The sequence below is a fragment of the Rutilus rutilus genome (assembly GCF_951802725.1).
Source record: "Rutilus rutilus genome assembly, chromosome: 16".
NCBI classification, from domain to species: domain Eukaryota; kingdom Metazoa; phylum Chordata; class Actinopteri; order Cypriniformes; family Leuciscidae; genus Rutilus; species Rutilus rutilus.
In genome coordinates this window covers 37,006,410-37,023,909 of record NC_140224.1, presented here as the reverse complement: position 1 = coordinate 37,023,909, position 17,500 = coordinate 37,006,410, and the positions used below count along the sequence as shown (strand labels likewise).

General features: G+C 41.6%; 1 protein-coding gene across 2 annotated transcripts in view; it reads right to left on the bottom strand.

Moving 5' to 3' along the window:
• Window positions 1-17,287, bottom strand: part of LOC311305824 (alpha-actinin-2) — a 139,599-nt gene extending 122,312 nt beyond the window's left edge. Inside the window, exons 1-14 of one of the 2 annotated variants that reach the window (XM_084433746.1) lie at window positions 16,722-17,287; window positions 12,999-13,113; window positions 12,702-12,821; window positions 12,123-12,209; window positions 11,938-12,025; window positions 11,687-11,765; window positions 8,362-8,443; window positions 7,484-7,569; window positions 7,250-7,342; window positions 6,615-6,845; window positions 6,366-6,513; window positions 2,241-2,391; window positions 355-463; window positions 1-107 (exon numbers count right to left, since the gene is read on the bottom strand). The exon at window positions 1-107 is cut by the window's left edge and continues 34 nt beyond it. In XM_084433746.1, the coding sequence (XP_084289872.1) occupies window positions 1-107; window positions 355-463; window positions 2,241-2,391; window positions 6,366-6,513; window positions 6,615-6,845; window positions 7,250-7,342; window positions 7,484-7,569; window positions 8,362-8,443; window positions 11,687-11,765; window positions 11,938-12,025; window positions 12,123-12,209; window positions 12,702-12,821; window positions 12,999-13,113; window positions 16,722-16,853 (1,628 nt within the window). In that variant the 5' untranslated portion in view covers window positions 16,854-17,287. The remainder of the gene's footprint in view (window positions 108-354; window positions 464-2,240; window positions 2,392-6,365; window positions 6,514-6,614; window positions 6,846-7,249; window positions 7,343-7,483; window positions 7,570-8,361; window positions 8,444-11,686; window positions 11,766-11,937; window positions 12,026-12,122; window positions 12,210-12,701; window positions 12,822-12,998; window positions 13,114-16,721) is intronic. The other variant, XM_084433747.1, reaches the window with a different exon arrangement.
• Window positions 17,288-17,500: the final 213 nt, after the last annotated feature.

Below are 17,500 nucleotides of genomic sequence, written 5' to 3'. Positions count from 1 at the left end.
TCCTGCAGATCCTCCATCGCTCCCTCCATCCAGTGGTTAAACGGCACCGCTCTCTTAGCAAACTCCAGAAACAGCTGATCAATCGTCTCCAGGAGCTTCTCTGTCCTCTGATACACACACACACACACACACACACACACACACACACTTATCTATCTATCCATCTACACACTACAGTCTATAGACTATCAGTCGACCCTTTTTAGAAGCCTCCCCATAAACACTAAAAACACCCAGTACCGTGATAAAACTGATGTTGATCAGAGAGTGTGTGTGTGTGTGTGTGTGTGTGTGTGTGTGTGTGTGTGTGTGTGTGTGTGTCTGTGTGTGTCTGTGTGTGTGTGTGTGAATCACCTCCAGAGCTTCTCTGCGTTTCTGGGTCAAAGTTCCCAGCTGATCCCACTGATCACAGATCATCTGACAGCGTTCATTAATAACACCAGCAGCATGATAGTCCAGTTCACTGCGGACACACACACACACACACACACTCTTTATACTGAAAGAATGACGTTTATCTCCAAAAGGTAACCGTTGAGGCCTTCTCACGGTGGAGCAGATTTCAGATAAATTTTCATAAAAATAAAAAACTTTTTTTTTACAACAACCACAAACAGATGATCATAACAGACAAAACTATTAAATAAAACATATTTAACGTGGTCTGCATTCAGTGTCAGTTCTCCTGCAGTACCTCATGTTTCCTCTGGAGAGCAGCATCAGCTCAGACTCGTGACCAGCGAAGGACAGATGCAGAAAGCGCTCGCAAATCCATTATATTTTGCACATTTTTACACGTATATATTTGTGTGTTGTTGTTAATGTTGATAATCCTGCAAATATGTTACTTACAAATTCTCTCTTCAGAGTTTGAGCACGAGATGCACATGCCCTGTATTAATTTCAATAATATGAAATGTAATATGTATTATATTAAATATAATATTAAATGTATATACATTTAAATAATAATAAAGATCAATAGTAATCAGGTTAAATACTCTAACAGAACAAAGGAATTTAAAGATAACATTTTAGGAGGTTAAAACTCTGTAATTTGCAATAACTGTACAATTATAAGACATTATTCCAATTAAATACAAATAGAGTTCAGTTCAAAATCAAGAGGATTCTAAGAATCAAATGAGATAATAATAGATACACTGAAATTTCATTAAAAATATCTCAATATTTGGTGCAACTTTACAATAAGCTTAATATGAACTAACAATGAACAATACTTCAACAACATTTATTAATCATAGTTAATTTCAAAGTTTACTGATTCATTATTAAAATCCAAAGTTGTATCTGTTAATATTGTGTAATGGACGTGAGCTGAGATGAACTAACACTGAACAGTTGTATTTTTATGTTTTACTAACATAGACAAAGATGAATGAATACTGTAAGAAATGTATTGCTCATTATTAATGTAAGGTAAAGCATGTCAACTAATGGGACCTTGATTGTAAAAGTGTTATTCTATAGGAATCAAACAAGTTAAAATTCTGTTACAAATGTTGCTTGTCCAGTAAATGTATCTTGAGTCACGAATGTTTAGATTTTTGTACTGCAAAAGAAGATACTGAGGAAGAACATTATTATTTGCATTATTTCTGCAAATTTCTGGCATTATGAGATTCAAATCAGACTGAATCACAGAAGTCAATCGAGCCACGAACGAACTGAGTTCAGCATGACTCACTGTGGGGCCTTTAGCAAATACCAGAGTGAAAAAGCCCTCAGCTTTCATTCAGAAAGATCCTTCAAAATGCAGATCCTTGTGTGTGTGTGTGTGTGTGTGTGTGTGTGTGTGTGAGTGAGGTTAGACATCATGATGATGATCAGCTGTTGTGATGGAGGTGATAACAGTTTCACAGATCAGTGTGTGTGTGTGTGTGTGTGTGTGTGTGTGTGTGTGTGTGTGAGTGTGTGTGTGTGTCTGTCTGAGTGTGTGAGAGTGTGTGTGTGTTTCTGGGTACGACACTGACTCATTGTCACAGAGGGAATCTGACAGGTGTTCTGACTGCATTTAGAACAATAGAAACTCAACGCCGTCACTGACATCATCATCTAAACACTCATAACTGCTGCAAACATGTGCAGGATCTCGAGAGAAACACGTTCGGGTAGTTTCTTCATACAGTGGCACACAAAACCGTGGTAAAAACAAGACTGACCCACATGAAGAAACCCTCAGTGTGAGGCTGTGAGGAGGAAACAGGAAGTGGTCATACTTGAGTTCCTGTGCAATGGCGGCGATTTGCTCGACTCGGTCCTGATGAGCCGCGAGGTCACTCTCAAACGCCTCGTGTTTCCGTAGCAATGCTCTCAGCTCTGTGAGGGATGCACTCTCGTAATCCTTCAGAGTCAACAGCTGATCTTTTCCTGCAGCGCACACACACACACACACACACACGTTTCCATATTTTTTGAGGAATCCCCATAGACGTAATGGTTTTTATACTGCACAAACTGTATATTCTGTACTCTTACAATAACAGACTCCTAAACCTACCCATCACACACACACACACACACACACACACTAACCCGACTCCTAAACCTACCCATCACACACACACACACACACACACACACACACACACACACACACACACACACACACACTAACCCGACTCCTAAACCTAGCCATCACACACACATACACACACACACTAACCCGACCCCTAAACCTACCCATCAGCCACCACACACACACACACACACACACATACACACTAACCCGACCCCTAAACCTACCCATCACACACACACACACACACACACACACACACTAACCCGACTCCTAAACCTACCCATCACACACACATACACACACACACACAAACCCGACCCCTAAACCTACCCATCACACACACTAACCCGACCCCTAAACCTGCCCATCACACACAAGCTCTCGTGTGTAGAGTCGTTCTGCAGTTTTACTGTAATCTCACCCTGAGCCCAGCTCTCGTGTGTAGAGACGTTCTGCAGTTTTACTGTAATCTCACCCTGAGCCCAGCTCTCGTGTGTAGAGACGTTCTGCAGTTTTACTGTAATCTCACCCTGAGCCCAGCTCTCGTGTGTAGAGACGTTCTACAGTTTTACTGTAATCTCACCCTGAGCCCGGCTCTCGCGTGTAGAGACGTCCTGCAGTATTACTGTAATCTCACCCTGAGCCCGGCTCTCGCGTGTAGAGACGTTCTGCAGTTTTACTGTAATCTCACCCTGAGCCCAGCTCTCGTGTGTAGAGACGTTCTACAGTATTACTGTAATCTCACCCTGAGCCCGGCTCTCGCGTGTAGAGACGTTCTGCAGTTTTACTGTAATCTCACCCTGAGCCCAGCTCTCGTGTGTAGAGACGTTCTGCAGTTTTACTGTAATCTCACCCTGAGCCCAGCTCTCGTGTGTAGAGACGTTCTGCAGTTTTACTGTAATCTCACCCTGAGCCCAGCTCTCGTGTGTAGAGACGTTCTGCAGTTTTACTGTAATCTCACCCTGAGCCCAGCTCTCGCGTGTAGAGACGTTCTGCAGTATTATTATAATCTCACCCTGAGCCCAGCTCTCGTGTGTAGAGACGTTCTGCAGTTTTACTGTAATCTCACCCTGAGCCCAGCTCTCCTGTGTAGAGGCGTTCTGCAGTTTTACTGTAATCTCACCCTGAGCCCAGCTCTCGTGTGTAGAGACGTTCTACAGTTTTACTGTAATCTCACCCTGAGCCCAGCTCTCGCGTGTAGAGACGTTCTACAGTTTTACTGTAATCTCACCCTGAGCCCGGCTCTCGCGTGTAGAGATGTTCTACAGTATTACTGTAATCTCACCCTGAGCCCAGCTCTCGCGTGTAGAGACGTTCTGCAGTTTTACTGTAATCTCACCCTGAGCCCAGCTCTCGCGTGTAGAGACGTTCTGCAGTATTACTATAATCTCACCCTGAGCCCAGCTCTCGTGTGTAGAGACGTTCTGCAGTTTTACTGTAATCTCACCCTGAGCCCAGCTCTCCTGTGTAGAGGCGTTCTGCAGTTTTACTGTAATCTCACCCTGAGCCCAGCTCTCGTGTGTAGAGACGTTCTACAGTTTTACCGTAATCTCACCCTGATCCCAGCTCTCGTGTGTAGAGACGTTCTACAGTTTTACCGTAATCTCACCCTGAGCCCAGCTCTCGTGTGTAGAGACGTTCTACAGTATTACTGTAATCTCACCCTGAGCCCAGCTCTCGTGTGTAGAGACGTCCTGCAGTATTACTGTAATCTCACCCTGAGCCCAGCTCTCGTGTGTAGAGACGTCCTGCAGTATTACTGTAATCTCACCCTGAGCCCAGCTCTCGTGTGTAGAGATGTTCTACAGTTTTACTGTAATCTCACCCTGATCCCAGCTCTCGTGTGTAGAGACGTCCTGCGGATTTACTGTAATCTCACCCTGAGCCCAGCTCTCGTGTGTAGAGACGTTCTGCAGTATTACTGTAATCTCACCCTGAGCCCAGCTCTCGCGTGTAGAGACGTTCTGCAGTATTACTATAATCTCACCCTGAGCCCAGCTCTCGTGTGTAGAGACGTTCTGCAGTTTTACTGTAATCTCACCCTGAGCCCAGCTCTCCTGTGTAGAGGCGTTCTGCAGTTTTACTGTAATCTCACCCTGAGCCCAGCTCTCGTGTGTAGAGACGTTCTACAGTTTTACCGTAATCTCACCCTGAGCCCAGCTCTCGTGTGTAGAGACGTTCTACAGTTTTACCGTAATCTCACCCTGAGCCCAGCTCTCGTGTGTAGAGACGTTCTACAGTATTACTGTAATCTCACCCTGAGCCCAGCTCTCGTGTGTAGAGACGTCCTGCAGTATTACTGTAATCTCACCCTGAGCCCAGCTCTCGTGTGTAGAGATGTTCTACAGTTTTACTGTAATCTCACCCTGATCCCAGCTCTCGTGTGTAGAGACGTCCTGCGGATTTACTGTAATCTCACCCTGAGCCCAGCTCTCGTGTGTAGAGACGTTCTGCAGTATTACTGTAATCTCACCCTGAGCCCAGCTCTCGTGTGTAGAGACGTTCTGCAGTATTACTGTAATCTCACCCTGAGCCCAGCTCTCGTGTGTAGAGGTGTTCTGCAGTTTTACTGTAATCTCACCCTGAGCCCAGCTCTCGCGTGTAGAGACGTCCTGCAGTTTTACTGTAATCTCACCCTGAGCCCAGCTTTCGTGTGTAGAGACGTCCTGCAGTTTTACTGTAATCTCACCCTGAGCCCAGCTCTCACGTGTAGAGACGTTCTCCGGTTTTACTGTAATCTCACCCTGAGCCCAGCTCTCGTGTGTAGAGACGTTCTGCGGTATTACTGTAATCTCACCCTGAGCCCAGCTCTCGTGTGTAGAGACGTTCTGCAGTATTACTGTAATCTCACCCTGAGCCCAGCTCTCACGTGTAGAGACGTTCTGCGGTTTTACTGTAATCTCACCCTGAGCCCAGCTCTCACGTGTAGAGACGTTCTGCGGTTTTACTGTAATCTCACCCTGAGCCCAGCTCTCACGTGTAGAGACGTTCTGCGGTTTTACTGTAATCTCACCCTGAGCCCAGCTCTCGTGTGTAGAGACGTTCTGCAGTATTACTGTAATCTCACCCTGAGCCCAGCTCTCACGTGTAGAGACGTTCTGCGGTTTAACTGTAATCTCACCCTGAGCCCAGCTCTCACGTGTAGAGACGTTCTACAGTTTTACTGTAATCTCACCCTGAGCCCAGCTCTCACGTGTAGAGACGTTCTGCGGTATTACTGTAATCTCACCCTGAGCCCAGCTCTCACGTGTAGAGACGTTCTGCGGTATTACTGTAATCTCACCCTGAGCCCAGCTCTCACGTGTAGAGACGTTCTACAGTTTTACTGTAATCTCACCCTGAGCCCAGCTCTCGTGTGTAGAGACGTTCTACAGTTTTACTGTAATCTCACCCTGAGCCCAGCTCTCGCGTGTAGAGACGTTCTACAGTTTTACTGTAATCTCACCCTGAGCCCAGCTCTCGTGTGTAGAGACGTTCTGCAGTTTTACTGTAATCTCACCCTGAGCCCAGCTCTCGCGTGTAGAGACGTTCTGCAGTATTACTGTAATCTCACCCTGAGCCCAGCTCTCGTGTGTAGAGACGTTCTACAGTTTTACTGTAATCTCACCCTGAGCCCAGCTCTCGTGTGTAGAGACGTTCTGCAGTTTTACTGTAATCTCACCCTGAGCCCAGCTCTCGTGTGTAGAGACGTTCTGCAGTTTTACTGTAATCTCACCCTGAGCCCAGCTCTCGTGTGTAGAGACGTTCTGCAGTTTTACTGTAATCTCACCCTGAGCCCAGCTCTCGTGTGTAGAGGCGTTCTGCAGTTTTACTGTAATCTCACCCTGAGCCCAGCTCTCGTGTGTAGAGACTTTCTGCTGGAACTTCTCCGCCAAATGTTCCACCCGTTCCAAACGCCTGATTTCACTGAGCAGCCACTCTTCATAACCCTTCTCTGCGTGTTCCAGACCGTGCCACGCGCTCGTGATGTCCTGCACACGGTCAGAGGAGTTAGAGAGTGTGTGTGTGTGTGTGTGTGTGTGTGTGTGTGTGTGTGTGTTTGTGTTTGTGTGTGTGTGTGAGTGAGTCTTACAGACACCATCTTCCCCTCTGAGGGCATGAATGCGGGTCTGTTGCTGATGCGTAGTTTGGTCTGGAGTGTGTTGAAGCTGATCTCCAGCTGGCATTTCTCCTGGACTTTGGGTGGTTTGTGCAAACGGCGATAGTCTCTGAAATCCTCCAGTTTGGATCTCATGGCAGCGAGTGTGCTCTCAGCGCTTCGCTTCTCGAGCCACGGTGTGGTGCGCACGATCCACTCCAGCAACTGGAACATTCAGAAGTTGGGGCCGGGTTAATTTCATATACATTTTTTTGAAAGAAGACTCTTATGCTCACCAAGTCTGCATCAAAAATACAGTAAAAACTGTAATATTTGTGAGATATTGTTCCAATTTAAAACAGATGTTCTCTATGTGAATATATACTAAAGTGTAATTTATTCCTGTGATCAAAGCTGAATGTTCAGCATCATTACTCCAGTCTTCAGTGAGTGTGTGAGATGTGTGTGTTTGTGAGTGTGTGTGTTTGGTTTGTGAGTGTGTGTGTTTGTGAGTGTGTGTGTGTGTGTTTGTGAGTGCGTGTATGTGTGTGAATGTGTGAGTATGTTTGAATGTATGTGTGTTTGTGAGAGTGTGTGTTTGAGTGTGTGTGTGTGTGTGTGTGTGGTACCTCACTGGCCAGTCGTTCATATTCCTCCATTAGTTTCTCATTTTCCTGATTCACTCCAAGCACTTTACAGATCCTGTTAGCCGCCGTTTCTGCCTTTAAACACACAAACGTCACATGACAGATTCAGACTCGACTTACGGCAGGTCATTTAAAAAGTACCCATGATGCATCTGCTTTTATTTTAATAATGAGCACATATTCTATAGGTTTTGCTCACATTTAGTGCAAAAATACCTGTTCTGCACCAGCGAAAGCATGATAGAAACACGACACGTAGGTCATGATGGCTCTCTCATCAGGCTTCGGGGTGTTAATGATGTCTGGAGCGCACACACACACACACACACACACACACACACACACACACACACACACACAGACACACACAACAAACGTGATCATGAAATAAACAGAATTAAACTGCAACTTATGCTTAATGAATTTGCAATGATTACACAGCCATCAGAGGGGAATCTGTGCACTGCATTCTGGGATGGATTGTTCAAGGCCGTCACCTTCTCATGACAGTAATACGAAACGCAGGTCAAAAACAGCCTTTCACCACAGACAGCTGTTTGCTAAATCTGTTACTGAGTTCAACAGGAGAGTATTGTTGTATAAAAATAAGGTCACATGACTTCCTGTGCTGTGTTATGGTAAAACAGCTCTTGCACTTGTCAGCATACATGAATAATTATTTAATTAAAAAGCCTTGTAGAAAGCTATTTATTCTAAATGATTTATAGGTGCACATCATCATTATTGTGTTAATAATCTTGAATCAGAATAAGTTCCTCTTGCAGCATCTCTTCTCTTCTCTGATGATGTGGGCGGGGCTATAACCTGTCACTCACATGAGATCAGCCAATAGCAAACCACAACCATACAATCAATTCCCCACGGACACAATCAAGCCCCGCCCACATTTGTTCTTGTTCCTGAAGCGTTTCACTCAGATATACGACACAATGTCTTCAACATTTACAAAAATAGTTTTAAACTATTTATTAAACACTAGCGTCTTCTATCATATTGCTGTTGCCGCAGTTTTATAAAGCTTCATTAATTTGATACTGATGTAACACATATGAAGCTGATCTGTCCATCTTTACCTTCTGGGTCCAACATTTTAGGGATGTCCAAGTGTTTCTCCGCGATTTCTAAAGCCAGACTGAGATTTCCAAGAGGATCGTCCTGCACAGAGAAAACCAGAGAAATCAATGATGAGTTTATTTTAATTACAGCAATAAGTTTGTACAAAATTTCATCCTCATTTAAGTGATCAAAAATATGCTCCATACAGGATTATTATCATTAACTAAAAATTTTAAATAAAAAAATTTGCTACTTAAAATAAAATAAAACTATTTATTTATTTTATATCAAATATTATCAAATATTTAATTTAATTTTACTTGATGTACTAAAATAAAACTATATAGACAAAAATATTATTTAAATAAAAAAAGGTTCCATTAGTTAATAACTAACAACAACGAGCAATATTTTTATGTATTTGTAAATAACTAAGATGAATATAAATGCTTTAGAAGAATCTTTCATTGTTAGTTCATGTTAACTAATGTTGTACCACAAAATGACAACACAACAAAATTCGTAAAACTTTAACAGCAATTCAAATATAAAAATAAAAACATATTACAACAAAATCAAAGATGCTGAAATAACAGGTTGAGGTTATGAATCAATCATGACACGGCAGATTCACGCAGGTTTGTTAAAGCTTTCAGCTTTCAGACGGGATTATCGGTCAGTCTCTCTCCGGTCAATCAAACATCAGCTGTGCGAGGCTAAAGCTTGAGTAAAGTCTGAGTAAAGCCTGAGTAAAGCTCGAGTAAAGCCTATGTAAAGCTCGAGTAATTCATTAGTAAAGCTTGAGTAAAGTCTGAGTAAAGCCTGAGTAAAGCTCGAGTTAAGCATGAGTAAAGCTCGAGTAAAGCCTATGTAAAGCTTGAGTAATTCCTTAGTAAAGCTTGAGTGAAGCCTATGTAAAGCTCGAGTAATTCATTAGTAAAGCTTGAGTAAAGTCTGAGTAAAGCCTGAGTAAAGCTCGAGTTAAGCATGAGTAAAGCTCGAGTAAAGCCTATGTAAAGCTTGAGTAATTCCTTAGTAAAGCTTGAGTGAAGCCTATGTAAAGCTCGAGTAATTCCTTAGTAAAGCTTGAGTAAAGTCTGAGTAAAGCCTGAGTACAGCTCGAGTAAAGCCTGAGTAAAGCTCGAGTAAAGCCTATGTAAAGCTCGAGTAATTCCTTAGTAAAGCTTGAGTAAAGCCTGAGTAAAGCCTGAGTAAAGCTCGAGTTAAGCATGAGTAAAGCCTGAGTAAAGCTTGAGTAAAGCTCGAGTAAAGCCTGAGTAAAACTCGAGTAAAGCCTGAATAAAACTCGAGTAAAGCCTGAGTAAAGCCTAAGTAAAGCTTGAGTAAAGCTCGAGTAAAGCCTGAGTAAAGCTCAAGTAAAGTCTGAGTAAAGCCTGAGTAAAGCTTGAGTAAAGCTCAAGTAAAGCTTGAGTAAAGCCTGAGTAAAGCTCAAGTAAAGCTTGAGTAAAGCCCGAGTAAAGCCTGAGTAAAGCTTGAGTAAAGCCTGAGTAAAGCTCAAGTGAAGCTTGAGTAAAGCCCGAGTAAAGCCTGAGTAAAGCTTGAGTAAAGCCTGAGTAAAGCTTGAGTAAAGCCTGAGTAAAGCTTGAGTAAATCCTGGGTAAAGTTTGAGTAAAGTCTGAGTAAAGCTCGAGTAAATCCTGAGTAAAGCTTGAGAAAAGCCTGAGTAAAGCTTGAGTAAAGCCTGAGTAAAGTCTCGGTAACTAAAGCCTTCACCTTAGACTCAGATTACTCACATCATTCTAACCCTGAGGAAAAGCTGCCAGAGAACCTGATCTTACTCTCTTGTATTTCATCAGCCATTAGGAAAGGCAGATTTAGACACTTTACAGATCAAATACATAAAAATTAAAATAAAAACGGAATAATTTACTCATTTAAAATATTAATTTAAAATAAAAACAAATAAAACGAAATTTATGGAGGTTTTATTTTACATTTTTAGGAATAATATTAATATTTATTTTAGTTAAATAAAAACTAAAATAAATATTAATATTATTAATTACGGCTGTCGCGATTAATCACATCTAACATAAAAGTTTGTTTATATAATATAAATATATAAATATATATATATATATATATATATATATATATATATATATATATATATATATATGTGTGTGTGTGTGTGTGTGTGTATACATATACAGTATATATGTATATATACAGTACAGGCCAAAAGTTTGGAAACATTACTATTTTTAATGTTTTTGAAAGAAGTTTCTTCTGCTCATCAAGCCTGCATTTATTTGATCAAAAATACAGAAAAAAAATGTAATATTGTGATGTATTATTACAATTTTTATATTATCATTTATTTCTGTGATGCAAAGCTGAATTTTCAGCATCATTACTCCAGTCTATCACATGATCCTTTAGAAATCATTCTAATATGATGATTCATTATCAAAGTTGGAAACAGTTCTGCTGCTTAATATTTTTTCATAACCTCTGATACTTTTTTAGGATACTTTGATGAATAAAAAGTAAAAAAAATAAAAAAAAATAAAAAGAAGCACATTTTTTTAAAATATAAATCTTCTGTAACAGCGATATACACTACTGGGCAGTCATTTGGGGTCAGTAATTTTTTTTCTTTCTTTTTTTGAAATCAATACTTTTATTCAGCAAGGATGTGTTAAATTGATAAAAAAGTGATAGTAATGAAGATTTATATTATTAGAAAATATTTTTTTATTTTGAATAAATGCAGTTCTTTTTAACCTTTTATTCATCAACTATATTAGGCAGCAGAACTGTGTCCAACACTCATAATCAATCATCATATTAGAGTGATTTCTAAAGGATCATGTGATAGACTGGAGTAATGATCCTGAAAATTCAGCTTTGCATCACAGAAATAAATGATAATTTAAAGTATAATACATTGAAAACCAATTATTTTAAATTGTAATAATATATCACAATATTAAAAAAAAAAAATCTGTATTTCTGATCAAATAAATGCAGGCTTGATGAGCAGAAGAAACTTCTTTCAAAAACATTAAAAATAGTAATGTGTCCAAACTTTTGGCCTGTACTGTATATACACACATATTATATAAACACAAACTTTTATGTTAGATGCGATTAATCGCGATTAATTGACATGATGGCACTATTTAAAACATTTTTTTTATATAAACTATAAATAAACCCCCGTGTTTCCCGTGTTCTGTTCTCTTCTGCTTTTGCTGGATTTGCTTTAGCTGTGTTTGTTTAAATAAGTGTTTCTGCACATGGATCCATCAGTGGCGTTACAGTAAATCTGTTAGTTAACAACACCAGCATGACCAGCATGCACTGGGGCACAGAGACCTTGTTGAGTTTGGAGTAGTCGATGAGGTCAGGCCTGTGTCTGTGAATGAGCGCACAGAACGCCAGACCGTCCTTCCAGCTGAGCGTGAAGACAGCAGACGTTAGCAGGACCAGAGATCAACATTTCTGTGGCACAGTCTCAACTCTCTGACACACATGTTCTCTAATCATTTCAAGAGTGCATGAGGAAGACACGTCTCTGGCATATGAGAGAATAAACCGTATATCTGTTTCTATCTGCATGATCTTACTTGATGTGGAAGTTTTGTATGTTCACGTTCCTGTAGGGGGCCGTCTTCCTCTGACACCACAGCAGGAGCCCTTCTTTAGCTGAGGTTTCTGACAGAGAAGAAGAGTCTGTAAGAGTGTGTGTGTGTGTGTGTGTGTGTGTGTGTGTGTGTGTGTGTGTGTGTGTGTGTGTGTGAGAGACAGATACCCTCCACTGAGATGTCCTGGATGGCGAAGCGGAGGATGATGGTCCAGATCATTCCCAGAGTCATCTTCACATTTCCATCAACGATCTCTGAGGATCAACAGACGACACACTTGAGTTTGACCTCTCACATGCTCAGAGTTATGAACTCAGTTGATATTTGACTGGTTTTGTCCGTCCTTCTGTTAGACTGTCTCACACATGAATTATGTTGAATATCTGTCAGCTGTTAAATTTAACTACACAATTAGATAATACCAGTTTAGCTCAACCAATCACCAAGCAATGCTTCATTGTGTTCAGTCTGTGTGTAAAAAGAGCATTAGCAATTAAAGAAAACACACTTCAGCAAAACATGATCAGCTCAAAGTGTCCCAATCATTTTTAGTCCCAAATTTATCATAAATTTTACTGGTATGAAGAATTATTGGGTATAATATGTCACAGTTTACTTTATATTGCTCTCCTCACTCACATACATGTCCTGATCACACTAGGAAAAAAATATATAAAAAATGATATCTGGTGTCTGAATGATGTTTGGTTTGACTGTAAATGATGAAACCCAGGAGCTTCTCTCACCCTCAGCGCCGATGGACACCAGTTTCACCCCTTTACTGGTGATGTACTCCAGAGCCTTGTTCACATTGGCTATCTTGTGGAAGCGCATCTTTCCTCGGTCTGGTTTGGGAAGCCTTTCACCTGGAAGAAGAGAGAGAGGGAGAGAGAGAGAGAGAGAGTGAGAGAGAGTGAGTGAGAGTGAGAGTGAGAGAGAGAGTGAGAGTGAGAGAGAGAGAGAGGGAGAGGAGAGAGAGAGAGAGAGAGAGAGAGAGAGAGAGAGAGAGAGAGAGAGAGAGAGACCTGCAGACTGAACTGTACCTGAGATGACCTCCAACAGTAACATCAGCTTCAGTCCGTTCCTGAATTCCTCCTCGATGTTCTCGATCTGAGTTCCTGCTTTCCGAAGGTGAGAGTTACACCAGGCGGTGAACGTCTGAGAAACCAGAGGTTTATCATTTAATATTATTTATTATTACACATGCTTTCATTTATTGAGAGTCATACTTAAAGGTGCAGTCTGTAAGAATGACAGCTAGTGGTCGAAATCGGTACTGCAGTCCAAATCAAAATATCAGAGATCGCTGTTTCCCCGCCTCCTCAGACTCGACGTTCACGCGGGTCGCCAGTTTGAGCACACGCAACAGGAACGAGCGCAATGGACAATCAAAGCCAAGGAGACTTACTTGTAAACGTATAGGCTAGTATACGTTACAACGTAAGTTGATGAGTTGATATCGATATCTCTCTCTTTCAGCCAATAGCAAACCACAACCATCCAACCAATTCCCCACGGACAAAATCAAGCCCCACTCAACATTTGTTCTTGTTCCTGAAGCGTTTCACTTGGATATATAGATAAGAAATCGAATACCCCCAAGTAATTGGGTCTCCTTTAGGACCCAGGCGGTAATGCCTGATCAAAAGTTGTTATTGCAATGTCTTGACTAATTATAACCTATTCAACTATTGTATGATGTTTATTACATTAAGGGCATAAACAACATGCTTGAATAGAAAAATGAATGCCTATGCATTGCATAATTAAACAAACTGGAAACACAACCATGCCTAACAATGTATTTTTTATAAGGATAAGGATTCGCAACATAGCTACGTTGTTATGTAAAAGTAGTTTAATAATAATTTGACACAATAATTGTAATGTGGTATAGTAGCCTATAATACATTTTTAATAAATCAATTGTCATGCTAGGTACACACAAACATCATTAATGTGAAATATGTAATTGGACACTAGTAGAAAGTTAAGTTAGCAGGCTAATTGGGTTGATGTATGCTAAGCTAGGCTAACGGGAAAAAAAGTAAGAACGAGAAATTCACAACCTATAGCTTCAGTTAGGTGATATGCTAGTATTATGAACCATATGATTTAAAAGACGTGGTCATTACAACGAACATTAAACAATTAAGATCATAATGTTCGTTCTTGAACCAATGGGATCAATCAGGGTCCTAAAAGGAGACCCGATTCCTGGGGAGACTCGATTTCTCACAATAGGGAAGAAGAAACTAGCGTGACTTCAGTTTCAAGCCTCTTTAAAGTGTGCATTTCATCTGATTGTGAGTTTGTAGTGTTCTGGGGAATATACTTCACTAAAAACAAAAAACAAAAACAGACCCCTAAACAATGAGTAGGCCAACATAACTATTTGGCTAATGCTTTTATCAAAACAAAAGCATGTCACCCGCGAGCACACAATGTCCTGTCAGTGACAGACAGCGAGGTCTGTTGTTCCCTCATAAATCACACGCGTTCTCCTGAAATACGAGTGAAGCTTTAAAGAGAAGCGCACATGCCAGAGGGAGAACCGCTCCTGATGACATCTCATCTCACACACACACACACACACACACACGCCGGTCAGTTCACACAGAAACCCGCGAGGCGTGAGATTAATGCAATGCACAAACCCGCAAATCACAATTTAAGTGATACATCTAGTTTAACAACATGCTTTTTAAATGAAATCAAGTATGCATTGCATTGCAAAACTTTATATGAACTTTACAGGATGGACCAACATATCCGCGATATGCGTGACAAAATAATTAATCGCTTCTGATTCACATAAAGCGCTATTTTGAGTGTCAGTCCAGATCTAAAACTGCTGACATTGAAGAGATTATTGTGCGTTAGTGTGTGTGTGTGTGTGTGTGTGTGTGTGTGTGTGTGGACGGAGGATGTTTTAGCTCGCGCTCGTCACAGACACAACAATAGAGAAGCGCGTGTCACATTGGTCTTCACACACACACACACACACACACACACACCTGTGGTTCGGCGTGTTCTCTCGGTGTTGTCAGACGGATATTTCTATTTGTATCCTGGGAAAAGCAGCGCACTTTACAAGGATCTTCAATGTGGAACAAGTGTATAAATGGAGAGAGTTGCGTTCAGAACGTCTAACAACGAGCATTTGCTTACATTCCCATTAAGTTCTGAAAATAGCATTCCTCAGTGTCTGAACGTTCGAAATGTCCTTTTAAAAATGTTTTAAATGCCGTTTTTCTTGGATATGTGAACTTTTGGGAACCGTTACATTTAGTTATTTTGTAAACATTTGGGAACGTAATGTTCTCTGAATGCTCTGAAACTAGTAAAAATGTTACACGAAAGTCCAACTAAAATTACTTTGAGAGAACCTTAAAAAACTGGTCAGCTTAAAAGGAAAGGTGAAAGAGTTTGGGTGATTGACACACACACACACACACACACACACACACACACACACAAGTGAGTTCGGCATCAAGGACAGTGGATTAGAGAGTCGAACGTTCCTCAGATAAAATTAGAGCATCATCATGTGTTATAGCGCATCTGTCCACAGGTGTCACACACACACACTTACAGCTATTGTTAGGGGACACACACACACACACACACACACACACACACAGAGAGAGAGAGAGAGAGACACACTTAGAGCTATTGTTAAGGGATACACACTCTCTCTCTCTCTCTCACACACACACACACACACACACACACACACACTCACACTCACACACTCTCTCACATACACACACACACACGCACGCACACACACACACACACACTCACTCTCACACACACACACACACACACACACACACACACACACACACACACACACACACACTCACTCACTTAGAGCTATTGTTAGGGGATACACACACAGACACACTCACTCACTCACTGACACACACACACACACACACACACACACACACACACACACACACACACACACACACAGACACTCACTCACTCACTGACACACACACACACACACACACACACACACACACACACACACACACACACACACACACACACACACTCACTCACTCACTCACTCACTCACTCACTCACTTAGAGCTATTGTTAGGGGATACACACACAGTCACACTCACTCACTCACTGACACACACTCACTCACACACAAACACACACACACTCCCTCACTCAGAACTATTGTTGGGGATACACACACACACACACACACACACACACACACACACACACTCACTCACTCACTCACTCACTCACTCACTCACTCACACACACACACACACACACACACACTCTCACTCACTCACTCACTCACTCTCTCTCTCTCTCTCTCTCTCTCACACACACACACACACACACACACACACACACACGCACTTAGAACTATTGTTAGGGGACACACACACACACACACACACACACACACACTCACTAACTCACACACACACACACACACACACACACACACACACACATGGACTTAGAACTATTGTTAGGGGATACACACACACAGACACACTCACACACAGACACACTCACACTCTCACACACACACACACACACACACACACATACTAGCTTATTGTCAATTTATGTATTGCTTGGATTGAATTTGTGGATTGAATTTTGCAGTATTGGATATTTTATTTAGCTTTTTAAAAATCTTTTCCTCACTTCTGCACTAGTATTACTGTAGTTTGAGTATTAGGGATGTCCAGTGTTAGTCATGCATTGAACTGAACTCTGACCTTCCTCTGCTGTTTCTCCCACGCGGGGTCGAGCAACATGTCTCTGTCCCACTCATCCTCCTGGATCATGTACTCCTCCACAACATATCCGTTATTATTATTATTATACTGCATCTCCATCGTCATCATCATGATCGAGCAGCAGCGTCTCTCTCTCTGATCCTGCTGTGTGTGTGTCAGTCTCTCTCTCTGATCCTGCTGTGTGTGTGTCAGTCTCTCTCTCTGATCCTGCTGTGTGTGTGTCAGACTCTCTGATCCTGCTGTATGTGTGTCAGTCTCTCTCTCTGATCCTGCTGTGTGTGTGTCAGTCTCTCTCTCTGATCCTGCTGTATGTGTGTCAGTCTCTCTCTCTGATCCTGCTGTGTGTGTGTCAGTCTCTCTCTCTGATCCTGCTGTGTGTGTGTCAGTCTCTCTCTCTGATCCTGCTGTGTGTGTGTCAGTCTCTCTCTCTGATCCTGCTGTGTGTGTGTCAGACTCTCTCTCTGATCCTGCTGTGTGTGTGTCAGTCTCTCTCTCTGATCCTGCTGTGTGTGTATCAGTGTCTCTCTCTCTGATCCTGCTGTGTGTGTCAGTGTCTCTCTCTCTCACCTGCCCGACATAATGGTGACGTCACCGCCCACCGGCTGCACACGTGTCCAAACAAATCTAGTTCCACATAATCACATTCAGTGTTCTCCACATTTTAAGGACTGTATTGGTGGACATAAAATATATATAAAAATTATTCGAATTTATAAAACTAAAAAGTAGTTTTATAATTAATTAAAGCGAATCGTGCG